The sequence below is a fragment of the Peromyscus eremicus genome, chromosome 1 (genome assembly GCF_949786415.1).
Source record: "Peromyscus eremicus chromosome 1, PerEre_H2_v1, whole genome shotgun sequence".
NCBI lineage: Eukaryota > Metazoa > Chordata > Mammalia > Rodentia > Cricetidae > Peromyscus > Peromyscus eremicus.
In genome coordinates, this window is record NC_081416.1 from 173,856,009 (window position 1) to 173,880,602 (window position 24,594).

At 45.7% G+C, this 24,594-nt stretch overlaps 1 protein-coding gene across 1 annotated transcript in view; it reads left to right on the forward strand.

Annotated features, from left to right (window-relative positions):
• The first annotated feature begins 4,654 nt into the window (after nucleotides 1–4,654).
• The window catches only part of Sae1 (SUMO1 activating enzyme subunit 1), a 56,369-nt gene continuing 36,429 nt past the window's right edge, over nucleotides 4,655–24,594 (forward strand). The window contains exons 1-5 of the mRNA XM_059281261.1: nucleotides 4,655–4,791; nucleotides 14,805–14,916; nucleotides 19,717–19,890; nucleotides 21,634–21,776; nucleotides 23,737–23,836. Coding sequence (XP_059137244.1) covers nucleotides 4,679–4,791; nucleotides 14,805–14,916; nucleotides 19,717–19,890; nucleotides 21,634–21,776; nucleotides 23,737–23,836 — 642 coding nt within the window. The 5' untranslated portion in view covers nucleotides 4,655–4,678. The remainder of the gene's footprint in view (nucleotides 4,792–14,804; nucleotides 14,917–19,716; nucleotides 19,891–21,633; nucleotides 21,777–23,736; nucleotides 23,837–24,594) is intronic.

A 24,594-nucleotide genomic window follows, 5' to 3' on the forward strand; every position in this document is an offset into this window, starting at 1 on the left:
GTGCTGGGATTAAAGGCGTGCGCCACCACCACCCGGCTTCTTTTTTTCTTAATTAATTAATTAATTAATTTTTATTTTATGTGTATTAGTGTATGTCTGTGTGAGGATGCCAGATCCCCTGGAACTAGTTACAGACAGTTGTGAGCTGCCATTTGTGTGTTAGGAATTGAACCTGGGTTCCCCGAAAGAACAGCCAGTGCTCTTAACCACTGAGCCATCTCTCTACCGCCCCCCCTTTTTTTTTCAAAGAGACAGGGTTTCTCTTTGAAGCCCTGGCTGTCCTGGAACTCACTCTGTAGAACAGGCTGGCCTTGAACTCAGAGATCAGCCTGCCTCTGCCTCCTGAGCAAGTCCTGGGATTAAAGGCAAAGAAAAGAATGAGGATTGGAATGGAGCGATAGATAGCCTTGGCTGTCCTGGACCTAGCTCTGTAGACCAGGGTGGCCTTGAACTCACAGAGACAAATTTGCCTGCTTCTGCCTCCCGAGTGCTGGGATTAAGTGTGCCAACACAGCCAGGCACTTCTCTGCTCTTATTGCAGGTATGGCATTTCAGAACCACCAGGGGAAGGCTTTGTAAAATTCCCAGTATCTCAGCTCCATCGCAGACCAATTAATTGAAGTCTCTGAAGGTGGACTGGCAGGATATCTACTGCAAAGCTCCCTCGGTGATGCTAATACACAGGTGCAACTGAGAATTCCCACTGTAGTGAGTGGTGAGCAGTCATCTGGGCGGAGGTAATTTCATAATCTTTAAGCCTAGGAGCCTAAGGTACTGAATAACTGCTCTCTCTCTCTTTAAGGTACAGAGACTTAATTTGGCAACTGTTCTAATTAACAGTTTAAAAATAACAGTCTAAAAACTGTTGTTTTATGTTTTTGGTTTTTTGAGACAGGGTTTCTGTGTGTAACAGTCCTGGTTGTCCTGGAATTCACTCTGTAGACCAGGCTGGCCTCGAACTCACAGAGATCCACCTGCCTCTGTCTCCCGAGTGCTGGGATTAAAGGCATGTGCCACCACCACTGGGCAAAACTGTTGTTTTAAACTGTTAAAATTAATAGTCTAAAAACAACAGCTGCCGGGCGGTGGTGGCGCACACCTTTAATCGCAGCACTCGGGAGGCAGAGGCAGGCAAACTTGTCTCTGTGAGTTCGAGGCCAGCCCTGTCTCGAAAAAACAAAAAAACAAAACAACAACAACAACAACAACAAAAAAAAAACAGCCACTAACAACCCTGGTCTCCGGGGTGGGGGGCGGGTAATATGCAAAGGAAACCAACACAGCATCTCAAGGATCTATTGGAACTCTCGTTTCCACGGTAGCTATTTTCTTCCTCTCCTCCTCATTGTAACAGGCCACCTAACAAGAGCAGTTTATGGATGGAAGGGTTTATTCTGACCCACACTTGCGGCGACAGTCCATTGTGGTGGGGCAGGTTTGGAAGCGGAAGTGTACGGTTGCTGGTCACCGGCCATCTGCCCTCAGAAAGCAGAGGGATGTGAGTGCTGGTGCTCGGCGTGTTTTCTCCAGGCTGCGATGGTGGGGTGACGCTGCTCACAATCCACCTAACCCGGGAAACCCTCGCCACATGGCAGGTTTGTCTCCTAGGTGATACTCTCCTCTTGTCAAGGAGACAACAGAAATTGACCATCACGATAGCTCTATCCTTTTAAAAAATATTTTATTTGCTGGGCGGTGGTGGCACACACCTTTAATCCCAACACTGGAGAGGCAACCCTCCCGCCAAATAACCAAATTAATCATGTATTTATTTTGCCTTTTTTTTTTTTTTTTTGAGACAGAGTTTCTCTGTGTATCCCTGACTGTCCTGGAACTCAGAGATCTGCCTGCTCTGTCTCCTGAGTACTAGGATTAAAGGTGTGCACCGCCGCCACCAATACCAGCAGGCCTTTAAAATTATTTTATTATACTTTTGTATTTATTTATTTGTGTGCATGCTTGCACGTGCATGTTACCACAGGTTAGAGAACAAATTTGAGGAGCCGGTTCTCTCCTTTTACTATTTTTTTTTTTTTTTTTTTTTTCGAGACAGGGTTTCTCCTTGTAGCTTTGGAGCCTGTCCTGGAACTCACTCTGTACCCCAGGCTGGCCTCGAACTCACAGAGATCCGCCTGGCTCTGCCTCCCGAGTGCTGGGATTAAAGGCGTGCACCACCACTGCCCGGCTCCTTTCACTATTTAGATCCTGCTGATTAAACTCAAGCTACCAATCTTGGCGGCAGGTGCCTTTATTCACTGAGCCTTCTCACTAGTTGGACTGAAACTCTGTGTATGTAGTTGACAATGGCCTTAAACTTCTAAATCTCTTCACTTTGTTGAATTTACAAAGTTTTGGGACTGCAGGTGTGTTCCAGCATGTCCATTTTCATATTGTGCTAAGAATCCAATCTAGGGCTTTGTGTATGTTAAACAAATTCCTCTATTAGCTGAGCACATACACAACTACTTTGTAAATTCTATTTTGTTTGCTTGTTTTTCTTTTCTTTTTTTTTTTTAGATTTATTTATTTATTTTATGTATGAGTGCTCTGTCTTCATGTACACCTTTATGCCAGAAGAGGGCATCAGATCCCACAAAAGATGTGAGCCGCATGTGGTTGCTGGGAATTGAACTCAGGACCTCTGGAAGAGCAGCCAGTGCTCTTAACCACTGAACCATCTCTCCAGTCCTTGTTTTCTTTTTCTTTTCTTTTCTTTTCTTTTTTTTTTTCCTTTGAGACAGGGTTTCTCTGTGTAGCTTTGGTGCCTGTCCTGGATCTCACGCTGTAGACCAGGCTGGCCTCAAACTCACAGAGATCCGCCTGGCTCTGCCTCCTGAGTGCTGGGATTAAAAGCATGTGCCACCACTGCCCAGCATCTTGTTTTGTTTTTCAAGATAGGGTTTCTCTGTTTAACAGCCCTGGCTATCCTGAACTCCCTCCGTAGACCAGGCTGGCTTCAAACTCACAGACATCCATCTCTCTCTGCCTCCCGAGTGCTGAGATTAAAGGCGTGCGCCACCACCGCCAGGCTGTGTTGTTTTCTTAACAATTGCCATTCTTGCCGGGCGGTGGTGGCGCACGCCTTTAATCCCAGCACTCGGGAGGCAGAGCCAGGCAGATCTCTGTGAGTTCGAGGCCAGCCTGGGCTACCAAGTGAGTTCCAGGAAAGGCGCAAAGCTACACAGAGAAATGCTGTCTCGAAAAACAAACAAACAAACAAACAAACAAAAAAAAAATTGCCATTCTTATTGGGGTGGGATGGAATCTGAATGCAATTTCGATCTGCAATTTCTCTGACAGCTAGTAAGGGTGAACATGTTTTCATTTGTATATTGTGATTGTCATTTTTGTAAGAACAAAAGCATAGTTAATTTGAGGCAGCCTGGGGTGTACTAGACCCTATTTTTAAAAAAAATGTCTGGCCGGGCGGTGGTGGCTCACGCCTTTAATCCCAGCACTCGGGAGGCAGAGCCAGGCAGATCTCTGTGAGTTCGAGGCCAGCCTGAGCTACCAAGAAAGGCGCAAAGCTACACAGAGAAACCCTGTCTTGAAAAACCAAAAAAAAAAAAAAAAAAAAAAAAAAAAAAAGTCTGTTTCAAAATAGTACCTTTAAAGTAGTTGGCCAGTTTGAGTTGATAGGTTTTCCCTTGGTCACTATTTCTTGTAAACTGGCACTAACAAGAATGCACATGCCATTTTTCTACGTAAGTAAAGCCTGGCCTGTTTGTTAAGAGGCAGGATCTAACTCATAGTAATTCTCCTGCCTCAGCCTCCTGAGTGCTGGGGTTACAGGCATATGGCCTTAAACCCAGGTTTGCACTTGTTTGCTAACAGGATCTCATGTAACCCAGGCTGGACTTGATCTTTTGATTCCTCTCCATTCTTTTGTCCAAAAGCTACGATCACAGGCATGGTGTACCATGTCCAATTTCAGTACTGCATTTTACGTAAGGTTTGGGGATCTACATATTTTGGGAGAGGGAAGGGGCCTCCTTCCATTCCCACCTACCTCCATTCTCTCCAGGAGGAATTTCTGTTTTTCTTTAGTTTTCCCTCAATAGGTGGTGAGCTCCAGGAGGGCACGTAGTTATTTTAAAATATTCACTCTATCTATCTATCTATCTATCTATCTATCTATCTATCTATCTATCTATCTATCTATCTATCTATCTGGTTTTCCGAGACAGGATTTCTGTGTAGCTTTGGAGCCTGTCCTGGAACTCACTCTGTAGACCAGGCTGGCCTCGAACTCACACAGACCCGCTTGCCCCTGCCTCCCGAGTGCTGGGATGAAAGGCGTGGTCACCACCGCCCAGCCCACTTTATTTATTTTTCCTACCATGGATGCAGGATTCCCCGCGAGAACTCGATAAACCCAAGTACAGCTTCATACATGACCACATGGACATCCCCGCGGAGCCAAAACTCCCGCCACTTTTTTTTTTTTTTTTTTTTCCCTTCCACTCGTTTCCCTCTCCAGGATTGATTGGCGTCCCCTTCACGTGACCCGCGGCAGCTAGCGGGCCTTGGAGCCTCGGGAACCCACGTGGTCCCCCGGAATGCACGGGGGCGACCACTGCGCAGACGCGGCTCTCTGCGCAGGCGCAGACGCGGCCCCGGCGCACAGCTCTGCTGGCGGTTGGCAAGAGCGGGAGCGGGTGAGGTGAAAGCCAGCGCCATGGTGGAGAAGGAAGAGGCCGGCGGCGGCGGCGGCGGCGGCGGCATCAGCGAGGAGGAGGCGGCGCAGTATGACCGGCAGATCCGCCTGTGGGGGCTGGAGGCCCAGAAGCGGTGAGGGGCGCGGCTGGCCCGAGCCGGCCTCTGGTCCTGGGGGAGCGGGTGGGGCCTGTTGGTAAAGCCGCGTCGTGAGGGATGCACCTGGTTCCCTAGTGCCTCGCAGAGGACGAATGGAGGATGTTTCTGGAAAGGGTGGGAGGTGGTGACGTCCCCCGGGAGAGAGTGCGGGTGTCCTGGGAGGAGGCGGGGAAGAGGGAGGATTCGAACTCGAGGCTCCGCCAGTGTCGGCCGCGGGTGGTGGTGGCGGAGTTTCGGGCGTGAGGGAGGCGGGCTGAGCTCATTAACTTCCACTCGGTGGGAACCTGTGTTGGACGCCCTGGGGACCCGGCAGACCCTACAGGCTGCTCCGGGGAGGATTTGGGAGCGAGTCCTGACAAAGGGACGCCCGGAGAGGCTCAGAATGGCCGGATTTATTGAGCACATTGTCATGGGTTCCGTCTCCTCCCCCACCCCCCCAAGACAGTTGTCCTGGGGAGCTCAGTCAGTAGACCAGGCTGCCCTGGAACTCAGAGATCCGCCTGCCTCTGCCTCCCGAGTGAGTGCTGGGATTAGAGGAGTGCGCCACCGCAGACGGCTTCCTTCCCTCTTTCAAATTGTTGTTATTATTATTTTGTTTTGTTTGCTGGGCACGGTTTTGTACATCTTTAATTCCGGCACTCTGGAAAACTGAGGCTGGTGGTTCTCTGTGAGTTCGAGGCCAGCCTGGGCTCTATAGTTCCAGGACAGCCTGAGGATTCCCGGGGAATACACAATGAGACCCTATCTCAAAACAAATTAACTTGCAGAGATCCCCTCACTTACCTTCCCAAGTGCTAGGGCTTACATGCATTCGCCACCACACCTTAGCTCCTTAAGCATTTTTTTGGGAGAAGTTTTAGAATTTGATGTATTTGTTGATGTGTTCCGTGGTGTGGATGTTGATGCCAAATGACAACTTTGTGCATTCAGTTCTATTTCACCTTGATGTGGATTCTGAGGTTTGAATTCAGGTTGCCAGGGTCCCCCCCCCCCCCCCCCCCCCCCGGCCTTCAAGACAAGCACTTTACTTGGTGAGGCATCATGCTTGGGCTACCTAAACATTTTTCATTGAACAAAATAGGCTCTTTCCCCACTTGAAGCTTATGTTCTGATGGGGACTGAGGACAGTATTCATAAATAATAAGGTTTCGAAATAATAAGGCTCCAAAGTAGTGGCACACACCCAAAATCCCAGCACCTAGGAGGCTGAGGATGGAGGAGTGGGCTCAAGGCTAGCCTGCAGTACATAATGAGTTTGATGCCATTCTGAGCCACAGCGACACCTTACCTCAAAAATCAAAAATACTGCCAGGCATGGCGGGTGGTACAAGCCTTCAGTGACACCTTACCTCAAAAATCAAAAATACTGCCAGGCATGGCGGGTGGTACAAGCCTTCAGTCATGTCAGAAGCAGGCCAGGGCTACATAAATACACTCCAGTCAAACCAGAAAACTGCATTGATGAGGTGGTTCACACTTGTAATCCCACTGCTCAGGAGGTTGAGGAGGGAGGTAGATGCCATATAAACTAGATGTGCGGGTAAATGCCTATCATTTTAGCACTCAGTAGGTAGATGCAGGAAGATCAGAAGTTCAAGGCCAGTCTTGGCATGGTGGCACACACCTTTCTTCCCAGTGAGTTTGAGGCCAGCCAGGGCTACATAGTGAGACCCTCACTTTAAAAAAAAAGGGGTGGGTGGGTGGGTTGGGAGCTAGAGAGGTATAGATGATGGGTTAAGAGCACTGGCGGCTCTTACAGTAGCCCTGGATGTGGTCTCTCCCATCCACATGATGATTCACAACCATATGTAACTAGTTCCAGGGAATCTGACATCCTCTTCTGGTCTCTGTGGGAACTGCACACATGTGTTTCACATACATACACTCTGATGTTAACACACAGACGTGTAAAATCTCTGAAGAAAAAAAGGAAAGACTCTATGAGATTGAAGCAAGTGAGATCGCATAAGAACAACTACACACGCAGGTCGGGCAATGGCAGCGGCTTATGCCTTTAATCCCAGCACTCGGGAGGCGGAGCAGGCATATCTCTGTGAATTCGAGGCCAGCCTGGTCTACAGAGCAAGTTCCAGGACAGCCAAGGCTACACAGAGAAACCCTGTCTCAAACAAACAAACAAACAAACAAACAAACAGAACAACTACACTCAGAAGACATCAGTAAATTCTCTGCATTATTAGACAAGTCTGAATAACCAACAACAAAAAAGAAGGGAACCCCCCCCCCCCCCCCCCCCCCCCCCCCCGAGACAGGGTTTCTCTGTGTAGCTTTGCGCCTTTCCTGGGACTCACTTGATAACCAACAACAAAAAAGAAGGGAATTTTTTTTTTTTTTTTTGGGTTTTTCGAGACAGGGTTTCTCTGTGTAGCTTTGCGCCTTTCCTGGGACTCACTTGGTAGCCCAGGCTGGCCTTGTACTCCCAGAGATCCGCCTGGCTCTGCCTCCCGAGTGCTGGGATTAAAGGTGTGCGCCACCACCGCCCGGCTAAGAAGGGAAATATTAAGAGTATTGAACCATTGACATCCCCGAGAGGTTTTAAGAGCAGTAACAGTTTCAGTGCTAGCGGTGGAATCACATGCTAGGCTTGTATGTTTCATCTGGGATACAAACACCCCAGCCTCCAGCCTATTCCAGCAAATTGGAAAAGTCCTCCTGCCCAGTGTTAGGAGTGCTGGTTCATAGGTTCAGTGGGCATGTGTATAATCCTAGTGCTTCCAAAGGTGGCTGAAGGAGGGCCAGGAGTTCAAGGTCAGCCTGGGACTATCTCATGATACAAAGCATGAGACTATCTCAAAAACAGAACAAGTAATTTCTATTAAGCTTTTTCCCTCTGAGGATTTTAGTAACGTAGCACAGTTATGAAGCGTAGAGCTTTATGTCTTGTCACTGAAGTTTGATCTGAATTTAGTCTATGCCTTGTCTTCAGGCAAGTCACTTAAGCATGGTGTTTCAGACTTCCTCATGGGGTGATGAAGCAACCTGTGTTAGCTGGGCGTATAACTTAGTTGATAGAGGAGCGCTTGCTTAGCATATACAAAGCCCAGGTTCCCTCTCTAGCACTGCATAAAAAAGGGCTCAGTAGCTCATGTCCATAATCTCAATTTCATCTCTCTTTCCTAAAAAAAGAAAAACACTCTACAAAGATTAGAAGGTCATTATGGGCTTCTAGGAAAGTAGCACTTTGTCTGATACCTGATGAATGGGTCATTTGTTTAAACTTGGAGGGGGACAAATAGGATCCTTTGATGCCAGGGTCCTTTGTTGGAAGTAGCCTTAGTTCCTGTGAAGGGAAGCTGATTTGGCTTTAGCAGGTCAGCAGGGGAAAGAGTGTAGAATGAACTGAAGTGCAAGGATCCACAGGACTGAGTTTCCAGTAAGGAGCTCGCAGAGAAACCATTCAAATCTTTGAACAGTGTGATAAGATGTAGCTCACATTGTAAGAGCTCTGTCTGGGCTGATCAGTGGTTGCAGAAGGGGCCTAGCATATGAAGCCCTGAGTTCTACCCTCAGTAGGGCAAAGAAAACATGTCTTTGAAATGTGGGCAGTAGATTGTGAGGGACAAATGGAGGCAGGGAGGCCAAATGTATTTCAACAGGGTCTCCTGTAACCCAGCTTGGTCTTCCATTCAGTTTGATCACCGTGAACTTGAGATCCTCTTTGCCTCTACTTCTGTCTCTGGAGTGCTTGGATTACAAGGGTGAGCCACACCTCATTTATGCTGTGCTGGAGACGGAATCCTGTGTTTTGTGCACCCTAGGCAAGTACTCTGCCAACTGAGCTATAGCCACAGCTCCTTTGTTTTTGTACTTTTAAGAAACAGGGCCGGGTGGTGGGGGGGGGGGTACACCTTTAGTCCCAGCACAGAAGGCAGAGGCAGGTGGATCTCTCTGAGTTCCAGGACAGACAGGGCTACACAGAGAAACTCTGTCTAGAAAAACCAAAGAAAGAAAGAAAAAAAGAAATAGGATCTTGGGCTGTTGAGATGGTTAGGTTAAGAGCACTTAACTACTCTGTCAGGAGACTGAAATTCGGTTCTTGGTACCCATATGGCAGATCACAACTTCCTGCAACTCCACTTCCAGGGGATCTAGCTTTCTGTGGCTCCTGCACACACACACACACACACACACACACACACACACACACACACACCCAAAAAAAAAAAAAAAAAAAAAAAACACCCAGAAACCAAGGAAAAAGAATGACCTGCAAGCAAATACAGCAAAGTAATTAATAAATCTTCTTATTTTTAGAGAAAGAAACAGGGTCTTGCTTTGTTCTTCCTGGGTTGAAGTAATTATCTTTCTGCCCCAGCTTCTTTTTTTTTTTTTTAAGATTTATTTATTATGCGTACAGAAGAGGGTGCTAGATCTCATTATAGATGGTTGTGAGCCACCATGTGGGTGCTGGGAATTGAACTCAGGACCTCTGGAAGAGCAGTCGGTGCTCTTAACCTCTGAGCCATCTCTCCGGCCCCCGCCCCAGCTTCTTACACAGCTGGAACTACATGTGCTTGCTTACTCCTGAGTCCTGTTGAATTTTGTGGGTGAGAACTGATGATTGCATAGGTCAGGATATAGTTTGGGCAGGGGGAGACGGTACACTTCTGTGTATGTTGTGCATGTTTCTTCAACTCAATTGTGCCTCGAACAAACTGCATTGGCTACAGTATTGCCACTGAAAGCTTGTGTGTAATTTTTATGCTCATGTACTTCTGTAGGATTGATTCCTAGATGGAGAATTGCTACTTCAGAGATTATGAATAATAGCTACTTCATTAAGTGCTGACTGTGTGCCAGGTAGTGTTTTAAGCCCTTTTCATGTAATTGAGCCATAAGTAAGCTATAGTCTCTGGGGCCCTGGCGTGTGTGGTTAAGATTAAAAATAAGATACTCATTTTTGATTGCTGTTGAGTAAAGTGAACAATTCTAGACCACTTGTTCTGAAGAGCTATGTTGTAATGGTTGCAGAGTGGGGAACAAGAGAAGCCCTTCAGTTACCCGAGACTGGTCAGAACCCTTTTCTTTTTGTAAATATGTACACATAACAGCCTCTTTTTAGTGTTTTCAGATCTCTGTGTTTTGAGACAGGGTCTCACACTCTGTCTCATTACAGGTGTGAGCCATCTCTCCCAGCTAGCTTCACTCTTACTTTTGATCCTCCTGCCTCAGCCTCCTGAGCAGCTGGGATGACAAGCCTGCTCTATTAAACCTGTTAGAGACCTTTAATATTGCTTCTGCAAGGAAAGTTCTGGAGAGGTCATTTTCCCTTGAGTGTGCCATGGTAGGAAAGGCCCCAGGACTGGCTCGGCAGGCAAAGGCATTTGCTGCAAAACCTGACAACAACATGGTTTCAGTCTCAGGGACCCACCTAGTGGAAGAACAGAATGGACTCCTGAGTTTCATCTGATCTTCACATATGGGCATGGCATACATCCACACAAAATAATAAAAATTTAAAAAGAAAGGCCTGTGTGTTAACATTTTCTCATTGCTGTGATTTGTTTTGAGGGTACAGTCCATCATGGCAAGAAAGCCAGGCAGCAGGGATGTGTGACAGAGAGCTGGTGGCATTGCAGCTAGTCAGGAAGGGTGAACAGTCAGTACTCTGTTCCCGCCTCCTTTTTCTTTTTCTTTTCTTTCTTTCTTTTTTTTTTTTTTTTTTTTTGGAGACAGGGTTTCTCTGTTGAAGCTTTGGAGCCTGTCCTGGAACTCACAGAGATCTGCTGCCTCTGCCTCTCTAGTGCTGGGACTAAAGGCGTGCGCCACCCCTGCCCGGCCCCCCGCCTCCTTTTTAAACTTATTATTTTTGTTTGTTTTGAGACAGGGTCTGGGAAGTAGCTTGGTAGACCAGGCTAATCTTGAACTCACAGAGATCCTACTTGCTGCTGCCCCTGAGTGCTGGGCATTTTATTTATTATTGAATGTCTGTGGGAGGTTACATATCTTGGCATGTGTGTGTGGAGGTTAGAGGCCAACTTTGTGGACTTGATCTACTAACTTTTTGTGGCTTCTGAGAATAGCACTCATGTCCTCAGGCCTACATCCTCAGGCAGAAAGCACCTTTGCTTGTAGAACCAGAGCCTCTCTTTGTCTTTTTTATTGAATGGGGATCCACTCCACTGATGGTGTCACAGTCAGGGTAGGTCTGCCATCTTCTATTGAACTTTTTTTTTTTTTTTGAGACAGTGTTTCTTTGTGTAGCCCTGGCTGTTGTAGAACTAGCTCTGTAGACCAGGCTGGCCTCAACACACAGAGATCCACCTGTCTCTGCCTGAGTGCTCGGGATTAAAGGTGTGTGCCACTGTCATTGCCCGTCCCATTGAACCTTCCTATAAATGTCACAGGGCCAGGCTGTGGTGGCGTACACTTTTAATCTCAGCACACGGGAGGCAGAGCCAGGCGGATCTCTGTGAGTTTGAGGCCAGCCTGGTCTACAAAGTTAGATCCAGGACAGACTCTAAAACTACACAGAGAAACCCTGTCTCGAAAAACAAACAAACAAAAAACCCAAAACCTGTCATAGAACATACCCAGAGCTGTGTGTACATGGTGATTCTAAATCTAAGTTGTCAGTGACTATTAACCACCATGGGTGCTGAGGAATAGCACTGGGGTGAGGGAGCTAGAGTAGGCTAGGGAGGAAGAGGTCGTGTGTTTAAGGGAGTGTGAAATGTGATTTTGAAATCTGGAGATGGAAAGCTGAGGGCATGCTTGGGGGTAAGTAATCTGATAATAATAGGAGATAAAACTAGTAAAGTAGTGTGTAGGTAAGTTTTGAACAACTAAATGTGAGCTGTAGATTTTATCAGCTGGCAATGAACTCAGTTGCTTGTCTTCCTTGTGTGCATGAAGCCCTGGGTTTGATCCTAGTACCATATATGCTGAGCAAGAAGGTGCACACCTGTTAGTGTACTAGAGATAGAGGCAGGAGGGTCACAGTTCAAGGCTGTCCTCTGCTACATAGTTTTAGGGCAACTTGGGGTGAATGAGACCAAGTCTCAGTTCTTTCTGAGAGTGGGTGCTGCAAATACAGATTCCAGTGTATGGCTAGCCAGGCTTTTATAATGAAGGTGGTAGGGTTGAGGGGTTCAGTAAGTCTGTAGTAACACCTGTGGAGCATTTGTTACATGCCAGGTATTGCTCTAGAATCTAGATGATGCTTTTGTTTGTGATCCTGACAAGCTTGAAACTCAGTTTGATGACCAAGATGGCTTTACATTTGCAGTTGTGTGCCTGCATTTATCTGCCCCCTTTTTTTTGAGATAGAGTTTCTCTGTTTAGCTCTGACTGTCCTGGAACTCACTCTGTAGACCAGATTGGGCCTCGAACTCACAGAGATTTGCCTGCCTCTGTCTACTCTTGAGTGTAGTTGGTAAACAATAAGTGCTTGTTTGGAAACCATGGGGGAAGGAGAGAGCCAACCAACTTCTAAAAGTTTACTGTGATCTCACTCGCACATGTACACACCACACAAACTTTATCTATCTGTCTGTGTGTGTGTGTGTCTGTGTGTGTTTGTGTGTGTTTTGGAGACAGGGTCTTACTGTGTAGCTCTGGCTGTACTAGAACTTTCTATGTAGACCAGGCTGACCTTGAACTAACAGAGATCCACCTGCCTCTGCCTCCTCAGTGCTGGAATTAAAGGTGAGTACCACCAAGCCCGGCTAAATGATAACTTAGAGTTTCCTTTTGAGAGTATTCCTTTCTACTACATAGTCATAATGTTGGCTGTCATATGAACTAGTGTGGTGTGGATCATCATGCCTTGCTGATTCTTTTTTTGTTAGAAAGACTCTCAAAGCTCAGGCTGACCTCAAGCAAAGGATAACCTTGAGTTCCAAGTACCTGGGATTATAGGGTGCTGCCCCACCATGTCCAGCTTTGTTTTTGTTTGTAGCTTTAGAATTATATAGTGCCATAACCCAGGCTGGCCTCAAACTCCCAATCCTTCTGCCTTAGACTCTAGAGTGTTGGGATTGTAGGGATGCACCCCAGCACTCTGATGGTCACTGTACTTATTAAAGGCTCCTAAATGTAATTCTGTGTAAGCAAGCACTCATGATCATCAGAGTAATTTTGGAAAAGAGCCCCTGGTGTTCTCCAGGTGCTGGCACTTGAACAGAGCTGGTCTACTGTGTGCAGACCCAGGACAGCAACACTGGGGTTGCTAGAAGCCTTGAATCGCCACAACCCCAGTGTGGCTGTGATGGACTGCACTACCTGGTCCTTAGGGCCTTGTCCAACAGTGCAGAAGCAAGGTCTGAATTGCCCTCTCAGACTTGATAAATTCTGACTTTAGATAGTTGTGGATCAAGACTTTCAGGATACTGTGAAACAATCCTGCCTCTCACAACTGGGTTACTTTTTTTTTTTTTTTTTTGGGTCTCATTTTCTTTCTCTTGACAGAGATCAAAACAGTTCCCCTACCCAATGTTTTTGTTATGCTCAGGTTGGCCTCAAACTTACTGCGTAGCCAGACATGACTCCGAACCTACCCCCTTACCCTGTTTCCACCTCCCCAGTGCTGGAATCACAGGTGTGCACCAACACCTTCTCATTCTTTTTTCTTTTTTTTTTTTTTTTTTTTTTTTTTTGGTTTTTCGAGACAGGGTTTCTCTGTATAGCTTTGCGCCTTTTCCTGGAACTCACTTGGTAGCCCAGGCTGGCCTCGAACTCACAGAGATCCGCCTGGCTCTGCCTCCCAAGTGCTGGGATTAAAGGCGTGCGCCACCACTGCCCGGCCTCACCTTCTCATTCTTAAACACACTTTCATGCTGTTATGTGTTTTGCTTGTGTGCTCCAGATTAAATAATGTTCCTCTTGCCGAGCTGGGGTTATACTTCATTGCTAAAACACTTGCCTTCTATGCAAGAGCCCCTGAGTTCAGTCCCCAGTTCATAGTAAATGTACTTGTCCTTTTCAGCACCTCTTTGGGTATCATACTAGTCTGAGAGGGTACGCGTACATAACTACCCCAGTCTTCTGTTAACTGTGACATTATCTTCTCACCACATGCCTTAGAATTGAGTCCAGAACCCTTCTAGTGCCCACCAAGCCCTCATGCCATGCCCCTCATTCTCATACCTGGCATGTGTTCCTTGTGCACTGCTTTGCAGCCTCTGTTCTTGTTGTATCTGAAACATGTTGAGCCAAGCATCCTTTTCCTGAGCTTGTGTGTTTACACGTTTAGTTTCCTGTAGTTGGAATGGTTTCTTTTCAACTATCTGCATGTTGATTAGTTATGTATTTCCTTTTGATTAAAAAGCACCTCCTCCAGGTTTCTTTTTGTTGAGACAAGGTCTCTGTAATCGAGCCTGGACTTGAGCTTCTGGAGATCCTTCCTACCTCAGCTGCTTGGTCTGAAAGGTTTTCATCATTATCACTGTTCTGTTTAAAATTCGAATCTTCCTTTGTTCTTTTTAAAATTTTATTTCTTTGTGGTTCTTGGGATCCATGTAGGAGCTCATGTGAAAGGCCAAATTCTACCACCCCAGCCCCATAAGACTCTTCAAGTCTTATGCTTGAAGAGCTACCTTATGGACTGCTGTTTGCACACTGTAGAGAAGGTGCATGTTATGGTAGGTGCTCAATAAAGAAGTAATGTTCTAGCCCAGGTGGTGGTGTTGCACGCCTTTAATCCCAGCACTCGGGAGGCAGAGCCAGGTGGATCTCTGAGTTCCAGGCCAGCTGGTCTACAGAGCGAGTTCCAGGACAGACTCCAAAGTTATGCAGAGAAACCCTGTCTCGAAAAACAAACAAACAAACAAACCAAAAAAAAAAAAAAAAAAAAAAGGAGTAATGTTCTGTGCAGGATTGTTTGGAACCCATTTTCCTAGATGTGAAGGTTCAGTGGTACTTCAGTGCGTATAGTGAAAAATTTTCTTTTTTTTTTTTTTTTTATTGTCCTGTGATTGAACACATCCCACTGTTTGGAGCCATCAAGTTAACATAACCTGTGTCTACAGGCTTCGAGCTTCCCGGGTGCTGATTGTCGGCATGAAAGGACTTGGGGCTGAAATTGCCAAGAATCTTATCCTGGCAGGAGTGAAAGGACTGACCATGCTGGATCACGAGCAGGTATGTATCCCTCTGCTCGCCCCGTCTCCTCTCAAGATGCAGTGCTGTGCGTGCTGCAGTGCCAAGCCAGGTTCAGTGGCACTGTACTGGGAGACTAAAGCCTTGAGGCCTATGTACGGCCTTCACTCCTGAGCTGCTGATTCAGATGTTCTGGGGTGGTTCAGGAATGGGTACATTTAAACGATGTCTCAGCCGGGCGGTGATGGTGCACGTCTTTAATCCCAGCACTCATGAGGCAGGGTCAGGAAAGGCACAAAGCTACACAGAGAACCCTGTCTCAAAAAACCAACCCCCCCCCCCCCAAAAAAAAAAAGGATGTCTCATGGCACACACCTATAATCTCAACACTCAGGAGATTGAGGCAGGGTTGCAAGTTCAAGCTTGGTGTTTGCTACATAAGTGCAACTCTAAAAAAAAAAGACTTAATCTTGGTGTAGATGGTTCACTAACATTACTTTGAGAAATACTGAATCAGAGAGAGGGTGTATAGACTGCTTACACAGAGGAGAACAGTGAGCATTCAGTATTAACTGAGCAGGGTGTGGAGATACTAGAACAGCGCCTGGTTCTGGTGCAGTGTCTCCAGCCTGTCCTTCCTTCAGGGTGAAGGTGCTTCTTTACACATCTTCACGCCTCAGGGACATGTAGGTTTTCTAACAATGTTTGTTTCTTTGCTTGCTTCTTGGTCTTTTGAGGCAGGGACTCACTGTGTAGTTCAGGCTGCCTTGGAACTTGCAGTGTAGCCTCAGAGATACATGAGACTGTCTCAAAAATCTACAACTTTCTACTGCAATATAAGAGGAACATGGGCTTCACTTACTTCGTGTTACAGCCACAGCTTCTTTTATTTGTTTGTTTGTTTTGAGGCACATTCTCTCTATGTAGACCAGCCTGCCTCTGCCTCCTGAGTGCTGAGATCAAAGGCATGCTTCACCATGCCAGGCAGCTGCAACTCTTTTTAAGACTAGCTCTCAACTATGTAAGAGCTGGCTTGGAACTTTGTATGTAGACCAAGCTGACTTCAAACTCACAGTGGTCAGCCTGCCTTTGCCTCCATAGTGCTGAGATTAAAGGAATGCACCATTGGGCCTGGCATTTTTATTGTTACTGAGGTAGGATTTCAGTTAGCTAAAGCTGACCTCAAACTTCAGCTGAAGGTAACCTTGAACTTCTGATCTTGCCTCCACTTCTCCAGTGCTATTATTATAGGCAAGAGGTACCGTACTCTACTTATGAAGCATTGGCAGTCAAACCCAGGGCTTTATGCTTGCTAGGCAAATACTATGCCAACTGGGCTATATCCCTATCTAAAAATTGATTTTTAAGTTAAACCTAAGGGGAGAGTGGCATGGTGGTACATACCTGTAATCCCAGCACTTAAGAAGCAGCCGCAGGAGGATTGCTGCAGGTTTGAAGTCATCGTCAGCTACATATCCAAACTCTCAGATGACAAGCATTTAAAAATGAAAGAAAACCTAAGGAAATACATTTCTGTGAGCAGGCAGTCAGGACAGAGGACATGTCTAAGACTACAGTGCCCTCTACAGGCAGGAGCACATCTAGAGGATTAGTACACCTGCCCAGACACTTTGTAACTGGCAGCTCTTGGTATCGAAAGTATAAATGGGATTTCCCAAACCATCATCTGGCTGTGAGACTCCAGTGGGTTCATCCTATACCAGGAGGTGAGTGATGTGGTTCTGATGCCATGTCAGAAGAATACCAAGGCTGTCCAGTGTTGGGAGGCACAGGTGGATTTTCTTCCCCTACTTGGAGGACCACAGTGCCTTCTCCTTTCTTGAAGTAGTGGTCCTCAACCCCAGCTACATTGTAGAGAACCTGAGCAGTGATAATATAAAAGCACTCCAGGGTTAGAGTTAGGCATGGTTTCTAATGGACTTCCTGTAGTCCAGTGCTGGTCAGCTTAACTAGCTCAACTCTCATCAGATAAATTTAACAGTCCATAAATACACCATGCTTTTCCTCCTGCAATTTCCCTAAGAACACCCCTGGGAGACAGTGGTGCAAAATAGTTTAGAAGACTGTGGAATCATGTGGACTTGGCTATAGGGTCAGTGAATTGTTCTATGGAATTTTGCCTGCTGAAGTGAGTAGCCCTGAGATAGACTTACACACAGCTGTATCTCAGAGGGCCTTATGGAGACTAGAATGGCAGAACATTATGTGGTAGGTGTTATCTGTTGAATGATAAGCATCTATATCACATGTTTCTTTTTCTTTTTTTTTTTTTGGTTTTTCGAGACAGGGTTTCTCTGTGTAGCTTTGCGCCTTTCCTGGAACTCACTCTGTAGCCCAGGCTGGCCTCGAACTCACGGAGATCCACCTGGCTCTGCTTCCCGAGTGCTGGGATTAAAGGCGTGCACCACCACTGCCCGGCTCACATATTTCTGTATATGTAGATAATAACAGTCAGTGGTTGAACCAAGATTTGAATTGAGGATTTGAATCTAACCTGAATGGTCCAGGACCCTTGCCCTTAATCATAGATGTCAGCCTTGCAGTAGGAAATGATCCCTGAAGAACAGGATGTGGTAACTTAAAAACATGACACTGGTAGAGGGTTGGTCTGAAAAATTGGTTCATTTTCTTGATATTAAAGAAGGATGTGTGCTTTGGATAGTTAGTAGGTGATTGGGGTGGTGGTGATGGGAGATGACTTACTGGTTCTGGTGAGGTGGTGAAGTCATTTGCTAAGTTAGATGTTTTGTGAGTGAAATACTTGGAGAGATATGGAATCTGCTTACTAGTAGTCCTGGTCTTTGAGGCTCTGCTGACATCTACCTTTAATAATGAAGTCAATTTCTCTGCTTGCCTCCACTCCCCCACCTGGGGGGTTAGGGTGTTCCTCCAATTCAGGGAGGTCAGATTTAGGGTCCTGTGTGCGCTAGAGAAGCACTTTACTACTGAGCACTAGTAACCAGTTGTTCTGTTAGCAGTTAGTAATCTGAACAAATTTAAGCCAGGTATTGTGGCACATGCCTTTAATCCTAGCACTCTGGAGGCAGAGGCAGGAGAGTCTCTGTGAGTTCGAGGCCAGTCTGGTCCACCAAGTGAGTTCCAGGACAGCCAGGACTGTTACACAGAGAAACCCTGTCTTGAAAAACAAAAACACACACACACCCACACACACACAAAAAAAAATCAACAAATTTAAGTAAAGGAGACATTAGACTTTAGAGAGAGTTTCTCTTGTAAACACAAGGGGGTGCTATTTAACCATCAATGACCAGTTTTTAAAAAGTGAACCATCCTGTGTTAAAGCCTCAGAAGGAAGAAGAGCAGGAGTCTGTCTTAGAACTTCTATTGCTATGTAAACACTGTGACCAAAAGCGACGTGGGAAGAAAACACTGTATTTCAGCTTGCAACTCTGAGGTCACACCCCATGACTGAGAGAAGTCAGCGCAGGAACTCAGAGGCAGAAACTGAAACAGGTCATAGGGAACACTGCTTACTGGTTTGCTTAGCTAGCTTTTTTATACCATCTAGGACCACCTGCCCAGGTGTGCTACCACCCACAATAACTTGGGCCCTTCTACATCAATTATTAATCAGGAAAATGCCCCACAGACTTGCCTGTAAGCATTCTGATAAAGGCATTTTCTCATTTTGAAGTTCCTCTTCCCAAATGATTCTAGCTTGTGTCAAGTTGACAAAAAAAAAAAAAAAACAAAGCAAAAACTAAACTAACATCACTATTCAACTCTAACTTTTCTAATTTGTCCCCAATATGGTGTTCATATTGATACTACAATATAAAACATCCCAACTTGTAAAAGTCCCATGGTAGTTAAAAATTCAAACACTTTGAAAGTTTAGTTTCTTTAAACTTGCAAAATACCTTTCAAGATTTCTCTTAAATACCCAAACTTCAACTGTGTGCTCCTGCAAAATTAAAAAAAAAAAAAAAAGGAAAGAAAGAAAAGAGTAATTGCTTCCCTGCTGTAAGAGGGAAAAAACCTGAGTACAGTTACAACAAAATCAAAGTCCAACAACAGTGTAAAGCTCAGCGCCAGACTTCTTTGACTCAGGATCTTCTGGGCTTCAAAGATCTTGAGGCGCTCCATTCCATAGCTACTACAGTCCTTGTTCCTGGCATCTCTATGGCAGCTGGGCTGCACCTTCACCACAAGCCCCTCTGACCCTGCTGTACCTCAGCTGCTCTGTTCTCTGTGACTCCTTCATGTCTTCAAAAGCAGTACCTCTGGGGGACTCTCACACATTGTCGAGTTTGGCTGCTAGCACAGGTGTGGTCTTGGCCACCTCCGAACCACAGCTTCTGTGTGCTGACCCTGAACAAATACTTCCTAGAAGATTTTGCCTCAGTGATGCTGGCTGATCTCTGTTTTTGTTTCGTTTTGTTTGAGACAGGGTTTCTCTGTGTAGCCCTGTCTGTCCTGGAAGCAGACCAGGCTGGCTTCGAACTCAGAAGTCTGTCTGCTTCTGCCTCTGGAGCACCAGTATTAAAGGCATGCACAGCTGTGTTCCTCCCCTCCCCCCCCCCCCTCAGTTTCTTTAGACAGGGTTTCTCTAGGTAGCAGACCTGGCTGTCCTGGACTTTTATAGATCAGGCTTGCCTTGATCTCACAGAGATCCACCTGCTTCTGCCTCCTGAGTGCTAAAATTAAAGGTGTGCATCAGCATACCCAACTTAAGACAGATTTCTGTAGGAACAATAATAGTAGTTGGTTGTGAGCATTTTAGCATCCTTATAGGCTCAGTGTCTTTGAGATTTACATTCTAGAAAGACTCAAGAATTAAGGAGAAAATTTTTTTCTTAGGTATCTCCAGAAGACCCTGGAGCTCAGTTCTTGATTCGGACTGGGTCTGTGGGCCGAAATAGGGCTGAGGCCTCTTTGGAACGTGCCCAGAATCTCAACCCCATGGTGGATGTAAAGGTGGACACTGAAGATACAGAGAAGAAGCCGGAGGCATTCTTCACTCAGTTTGATGCGGTGAGTCTCTTAGTGTAAGCCTGCTGGGAGAATCAGCAAGTTCAAGTTGTAGTGGAAGCTCATTGTGGGTTCACACCTGTAACCCCCAGTGCTTGGGATCAGAGGCAGGAAGGAGGGCTGCTCCAAGCTTGAGGCCGGCCAGGACTACATAGCAAAATTAACTGTAGGTGTGCTAGAATTTCCTCTCGTGTACATTTATAAACTTGTGTTCTTTAGGCTTGACACAGTAAGTATGCTTCTGTGTAGGTCCAGTCTGTTGGACCTGTGGTGGTGGTTTGTGAGAGGTGCCTGCTGTCTCCTGGCTGCTTCTCTGTTTGGGCTTATGTTCCCCCAGACTAGATTTCAGCATTAGTATTTCATCTTCCTTCAGAATCTTTGCTCATGTGTTCTACTGAAAACTTAAGTCGTTGATGAATTTTGTTGCCAGCTGCACTTACTTGTTAGAAATATCAAGCTGCAGCTTGTGTTTTGTGTTAAGAAAGAGCATACCTAGCCAAACTTGGTGGCACATGCCTATAATCCCAACATTTGGCAGATGGAATAGATCAAGACTGAGTTTGAGGCCAGCCTGGGCTACATAAGGCTCTGTCTTTTGTGGGGCGGGTTCTGAGCAGGGTTTCTCTGTGCAGCCCTGATTGTCCTACAGCTTGCTCTGTAGACCAGGCTGGTCTTGAACACAGAGATCTGCCTGCCTCTGCCTCCCAAGTGCTGGGATTAAAGGTGTACGCCACCATGCCTGGCTGACTTTGTCTTAAAAAAGTAAAGATAACCAACAACCAACATCTATCTAATCTTGGTGTGTCTGTGTCCTTTTTAACACATCATCACTTTGGCCATGCACTTGACAGTAACTACAGTAATAAGCCAAATGAGGCATAGCCAACCTCATCTCCTCTCAGTGCCAAGGCTATGCAGAGGTGAGAGGAAAAGCTAAACTCTATGTCATGCATAAGTGTGTGTGACTTTTTCTGTTTGTTTTTGAGACAGGCTCTCTAACAAAGCCCTGGCTATCCTGGAACTCACTCTGTAGACCAGGCTGGCCTCACAGAGATCTTTCTGTCTGTGCCTCTGGTGTGCCGAGATTACAGTCTGTGTTACCACATCTGATCACACACATAATTAATAAATTAAATAGCCAGTTGTGGTGGTGTGTACCTTTAGCCCTGGTGCTTGGGAAGTAGAGACAGGCTTGGTCTACAAGAATGAGTTCCAGGCCAGTAAGGTTACATTGAGAGAACTTTGTTGTAAAAAATAACCTAAATGAAATAAATTTTTTTAAAAAAAGATAATGTGTGTTGGGGAGGTTTTCCTCAAACATGACCTTTGCGTCTGTTAAAAAACTGGTTTTACTTGCCGCCAGAATTTGCTTGATTTTAACAGATTAGCTAATAGTTTAGATTACTAGATAGTAGTTTAGATTACCTTGATATTGCTGTTTTCGTGAGAACTGTGAAGTGTAGTTTATGTGTTCTTGGATTAAGGGAACAGATTCTCGAGTGGTTTTACTTTCCAGCTAAATCCTCTTAGTTGTCAAAAGTGGCCATCATATCATTTACACTTTCTACACCCTGAAACCTGCAACTTCTCTTTTGTCTTATAATCATAGCACCCAAAGAACCTGTTGTACCTGTTGAAACCGGTCTTAAGCTTGCCAGAGAGACAGTTAATTTAAGACTTATGTAGACAGCAGGGCAGTGATTCACAGTTTTCAGCTCTTACCAGTCAGTTCCTGTTTCTCTGCAGGTGTGCCTGACTTGCTGTTCCAGGGATGTCATTGTTAAAGTTGACCAGATCTGTCACAGAAACAGCATCAAGTTCTTCACAGGAGATGTCTTTGGGTATCATGGGTACACCTTTGCAAATCTTGGAGAGCATGAGTTTGTAGAGTAAGTGCTGGGAGGAGAGGGTGGGTAGTATTCCCACAGTTGGAATAGTATTTATGGTAGGAAATGAATTGCCCTAATGAAGTAGCTTACTTTGCTACAGTACTTAGAACATTCTGAAATAAGCGATTAGCAAATTACTAAGTAGAGTGCTTTGTGGGTTCACATTTTTGTTTTTTTTCAAGACAGGGTTTCTCTGTCTGGCTGTCTTGGAACTCACTCTGTAGATCAGGCTGGCTTCCAACTCAGAGATCTACCTAACCCTGCTTCCTGAGTGCTAGGATCAAAGGTGTGCACTACCACGCCTATCTTATGGGTTCAGAATTTTAGGATATGTGGACCCCACACTTAAACGATGATGTCATCTGAAGCCCAAAGCATTGTCAGAGTTCTGGACAAAGAGCGTCATAGGAGAATCCCAGCCTCATGAAATTAAGGGCTGCAACCCACACATGCTGTCCCTGGAAGGCAAGCTTGGTTTAAAAACACTTGTTCCCTAGTATGTGCTTGCATGTGGAGAGATGGTGGAGAGAGTACCTGCTGGTTAAATGGGGGGCTCTTTGGGCACATTCAGCCTGCCTTGGAAAAAATCCAAGGTGGAGCCTACTGTGGTGGAGCAGACAGACCTTATTTCCCTCATTTTGAACATGAGGCTGCAAAGCTTAATAATTCTTGCATGACAAGACCTGCAGTGGTTTTTATTTACAGCCTTTAAGTGAATGATAGCAGACGATAGAGTATTATAAAACTATATAAGCTGGGTATTTGGGCACCATTTGCTATATTCTCTCTCTCTCTCTCTCTCTCTCTCTGTCTCTCTCTCTCTCTCTCAAATACACACACAGAGCATCTGAAGCCTACCTTGCCAGTGAGCAATACAGAGAGGCCTAGGCCTGATTGGGCAGAGCTTCCTACTAAGCAGTGCTCTCATTGTTCAGCCTCTCCAGCAAGTCATTGGTATTTCTCTGACCCACAAGTTTCTTGCCTGTGAAATGAAACTTTGAACTGGATGGTAGTAGCACAGGCCTTCAATCTCGGCACTTGGGAGGCAGAGACAGGTGGATCTCTCTGAGTTCAAGGCTAGCCTGGTCTACAGAGTGAGTTCCAGGACTTATATGGAGAAACTCAGTCTCGAGGCGGTGGTGGGGGTGGTGGGGACACGGATGGGGATTTTAAAGGGTCAAACATTTTCTTGCCATTTCCTCCCCTAGTCACACAAAAGCTTTAGAAAGATCTGGTTCTAGGAGTGTTATACATTGAATGGTTATAACAAAAGCAGGCTTGATTATTTCAGCATGAGATTCCCATAGCAGAAGGAGGAATTAGGTTTGGCTCTTTATTCTGTTTGTTTGTTTGTTTGTTTGTTTTTGTTGTTGTGGTTTGTTTGTTTGTTTTTGGGGGGTTGAGACAAACTTTCTTTGGGTAATAGCCCTGCTGTCTTGGAACTCATGTAGACCAGGCTGGCCTTGAACTCATAGAGATCCACCTGCCTCTGCCTCCCAAGTGCTGGGGTTAAAGGTGTGCGCCACCATACTTGGCCAGGTTTGGTTCTTTAGGTCATGGTGCCTTGAGAATGTTTGCAAAACAGTCTCTTTGGTTTATGGGAGTTTGCTTATGCTAGGGAGTTTGCTTACACCCTCCTTTTCCCCTAATCACATCAGGGACAGCTATTCCCAGAGTGGTTAACTGACTTACCAGATTTTTAGTGGCTGAAGTGAGATTTGAATCCATGCCTCATTGACCCCAAAGCTGTTTTGCACTTTTTTTTCCTAGACAGGGTTTCTCTGTGTAGCCCTGGCTGTCCTGGAACTCACTCTGTAGACCAGGCTGGCCTTGAACTCAGCTTTTTTGCCCTTGCACATACATATCCTGTGAGCTGATAACATTTTTAAAATTCATTTTCCAGTCACGTGACTTACGTGACTTATGGTTCAAACTTGATTTCCTTCCCTTGTCACTCCAGAGAGAAAACCAAAGTTGCCAAAGTTGGTCAAGGAGTAGAAGATGGACCTGATACCAAGAGAGCAAAACTTGATTCATCTGAGACAACCATGGTCAAAAAGGTAAAGAGCTGAGGTCAGAACCTCTGGGGCATGGAGAGGGAACTTCATAACTGCAAATGAGGTAACCCTTGGGCATAGCTGCTGCTCCTCCCAAAGAAGATGGGTTTATATTCCAAATGAGATTTTCGAGAAAGTTAGAATCTCGTACAATTCTGGCAGCCTCTTCACATTGCTTCAGGTACTGTTCTGGTGTAGCACCATGGTGGCCAGACATAGCAAGCTTGTGTAACTTATTTAGCATAGAAGACATCAGTTTTGACCTCTGGTGTCTGGAGCAGAAGTCATTACTTTTTCCCTCCTTTGACACCCACTCCCTCCCAATCATTTTCTTTTTTTAGATTGGTGTACAGGTCCTAACTGGGAAGGAGCCAGTTTAAACTTGAATTTTTTTCCTCCCTTTTCATTCCCTGGTAACTGTATTTGTACATAATGTGCGCTAGTGTGTCTGGCCTACACCTGGTGTTCATGTTTGAAGTCTTGCTCAGTCTTTTTTTTAGCCTTTATATGTATGGGTGTTCTACTTGTGTGTGTGTGTGTGTGTGTGTGTGTGTACATGCTTGCATGCAAGAGAGAGTAGTGAGAGAGTGTGTGAGTGTGTGCATGCCATGTGTGACAGCACCCTCAGAAGACTAGAAGTCAGACCCCCTTTGGACTGAAATTACAGACAGTTGTGAGCCACCATGTGACCTGGGGAGGTGCTCAGTCGATAGTGTTTGCTGTATAAGCATGATGACCAAGTTTGTCCCCAGATATGGGGG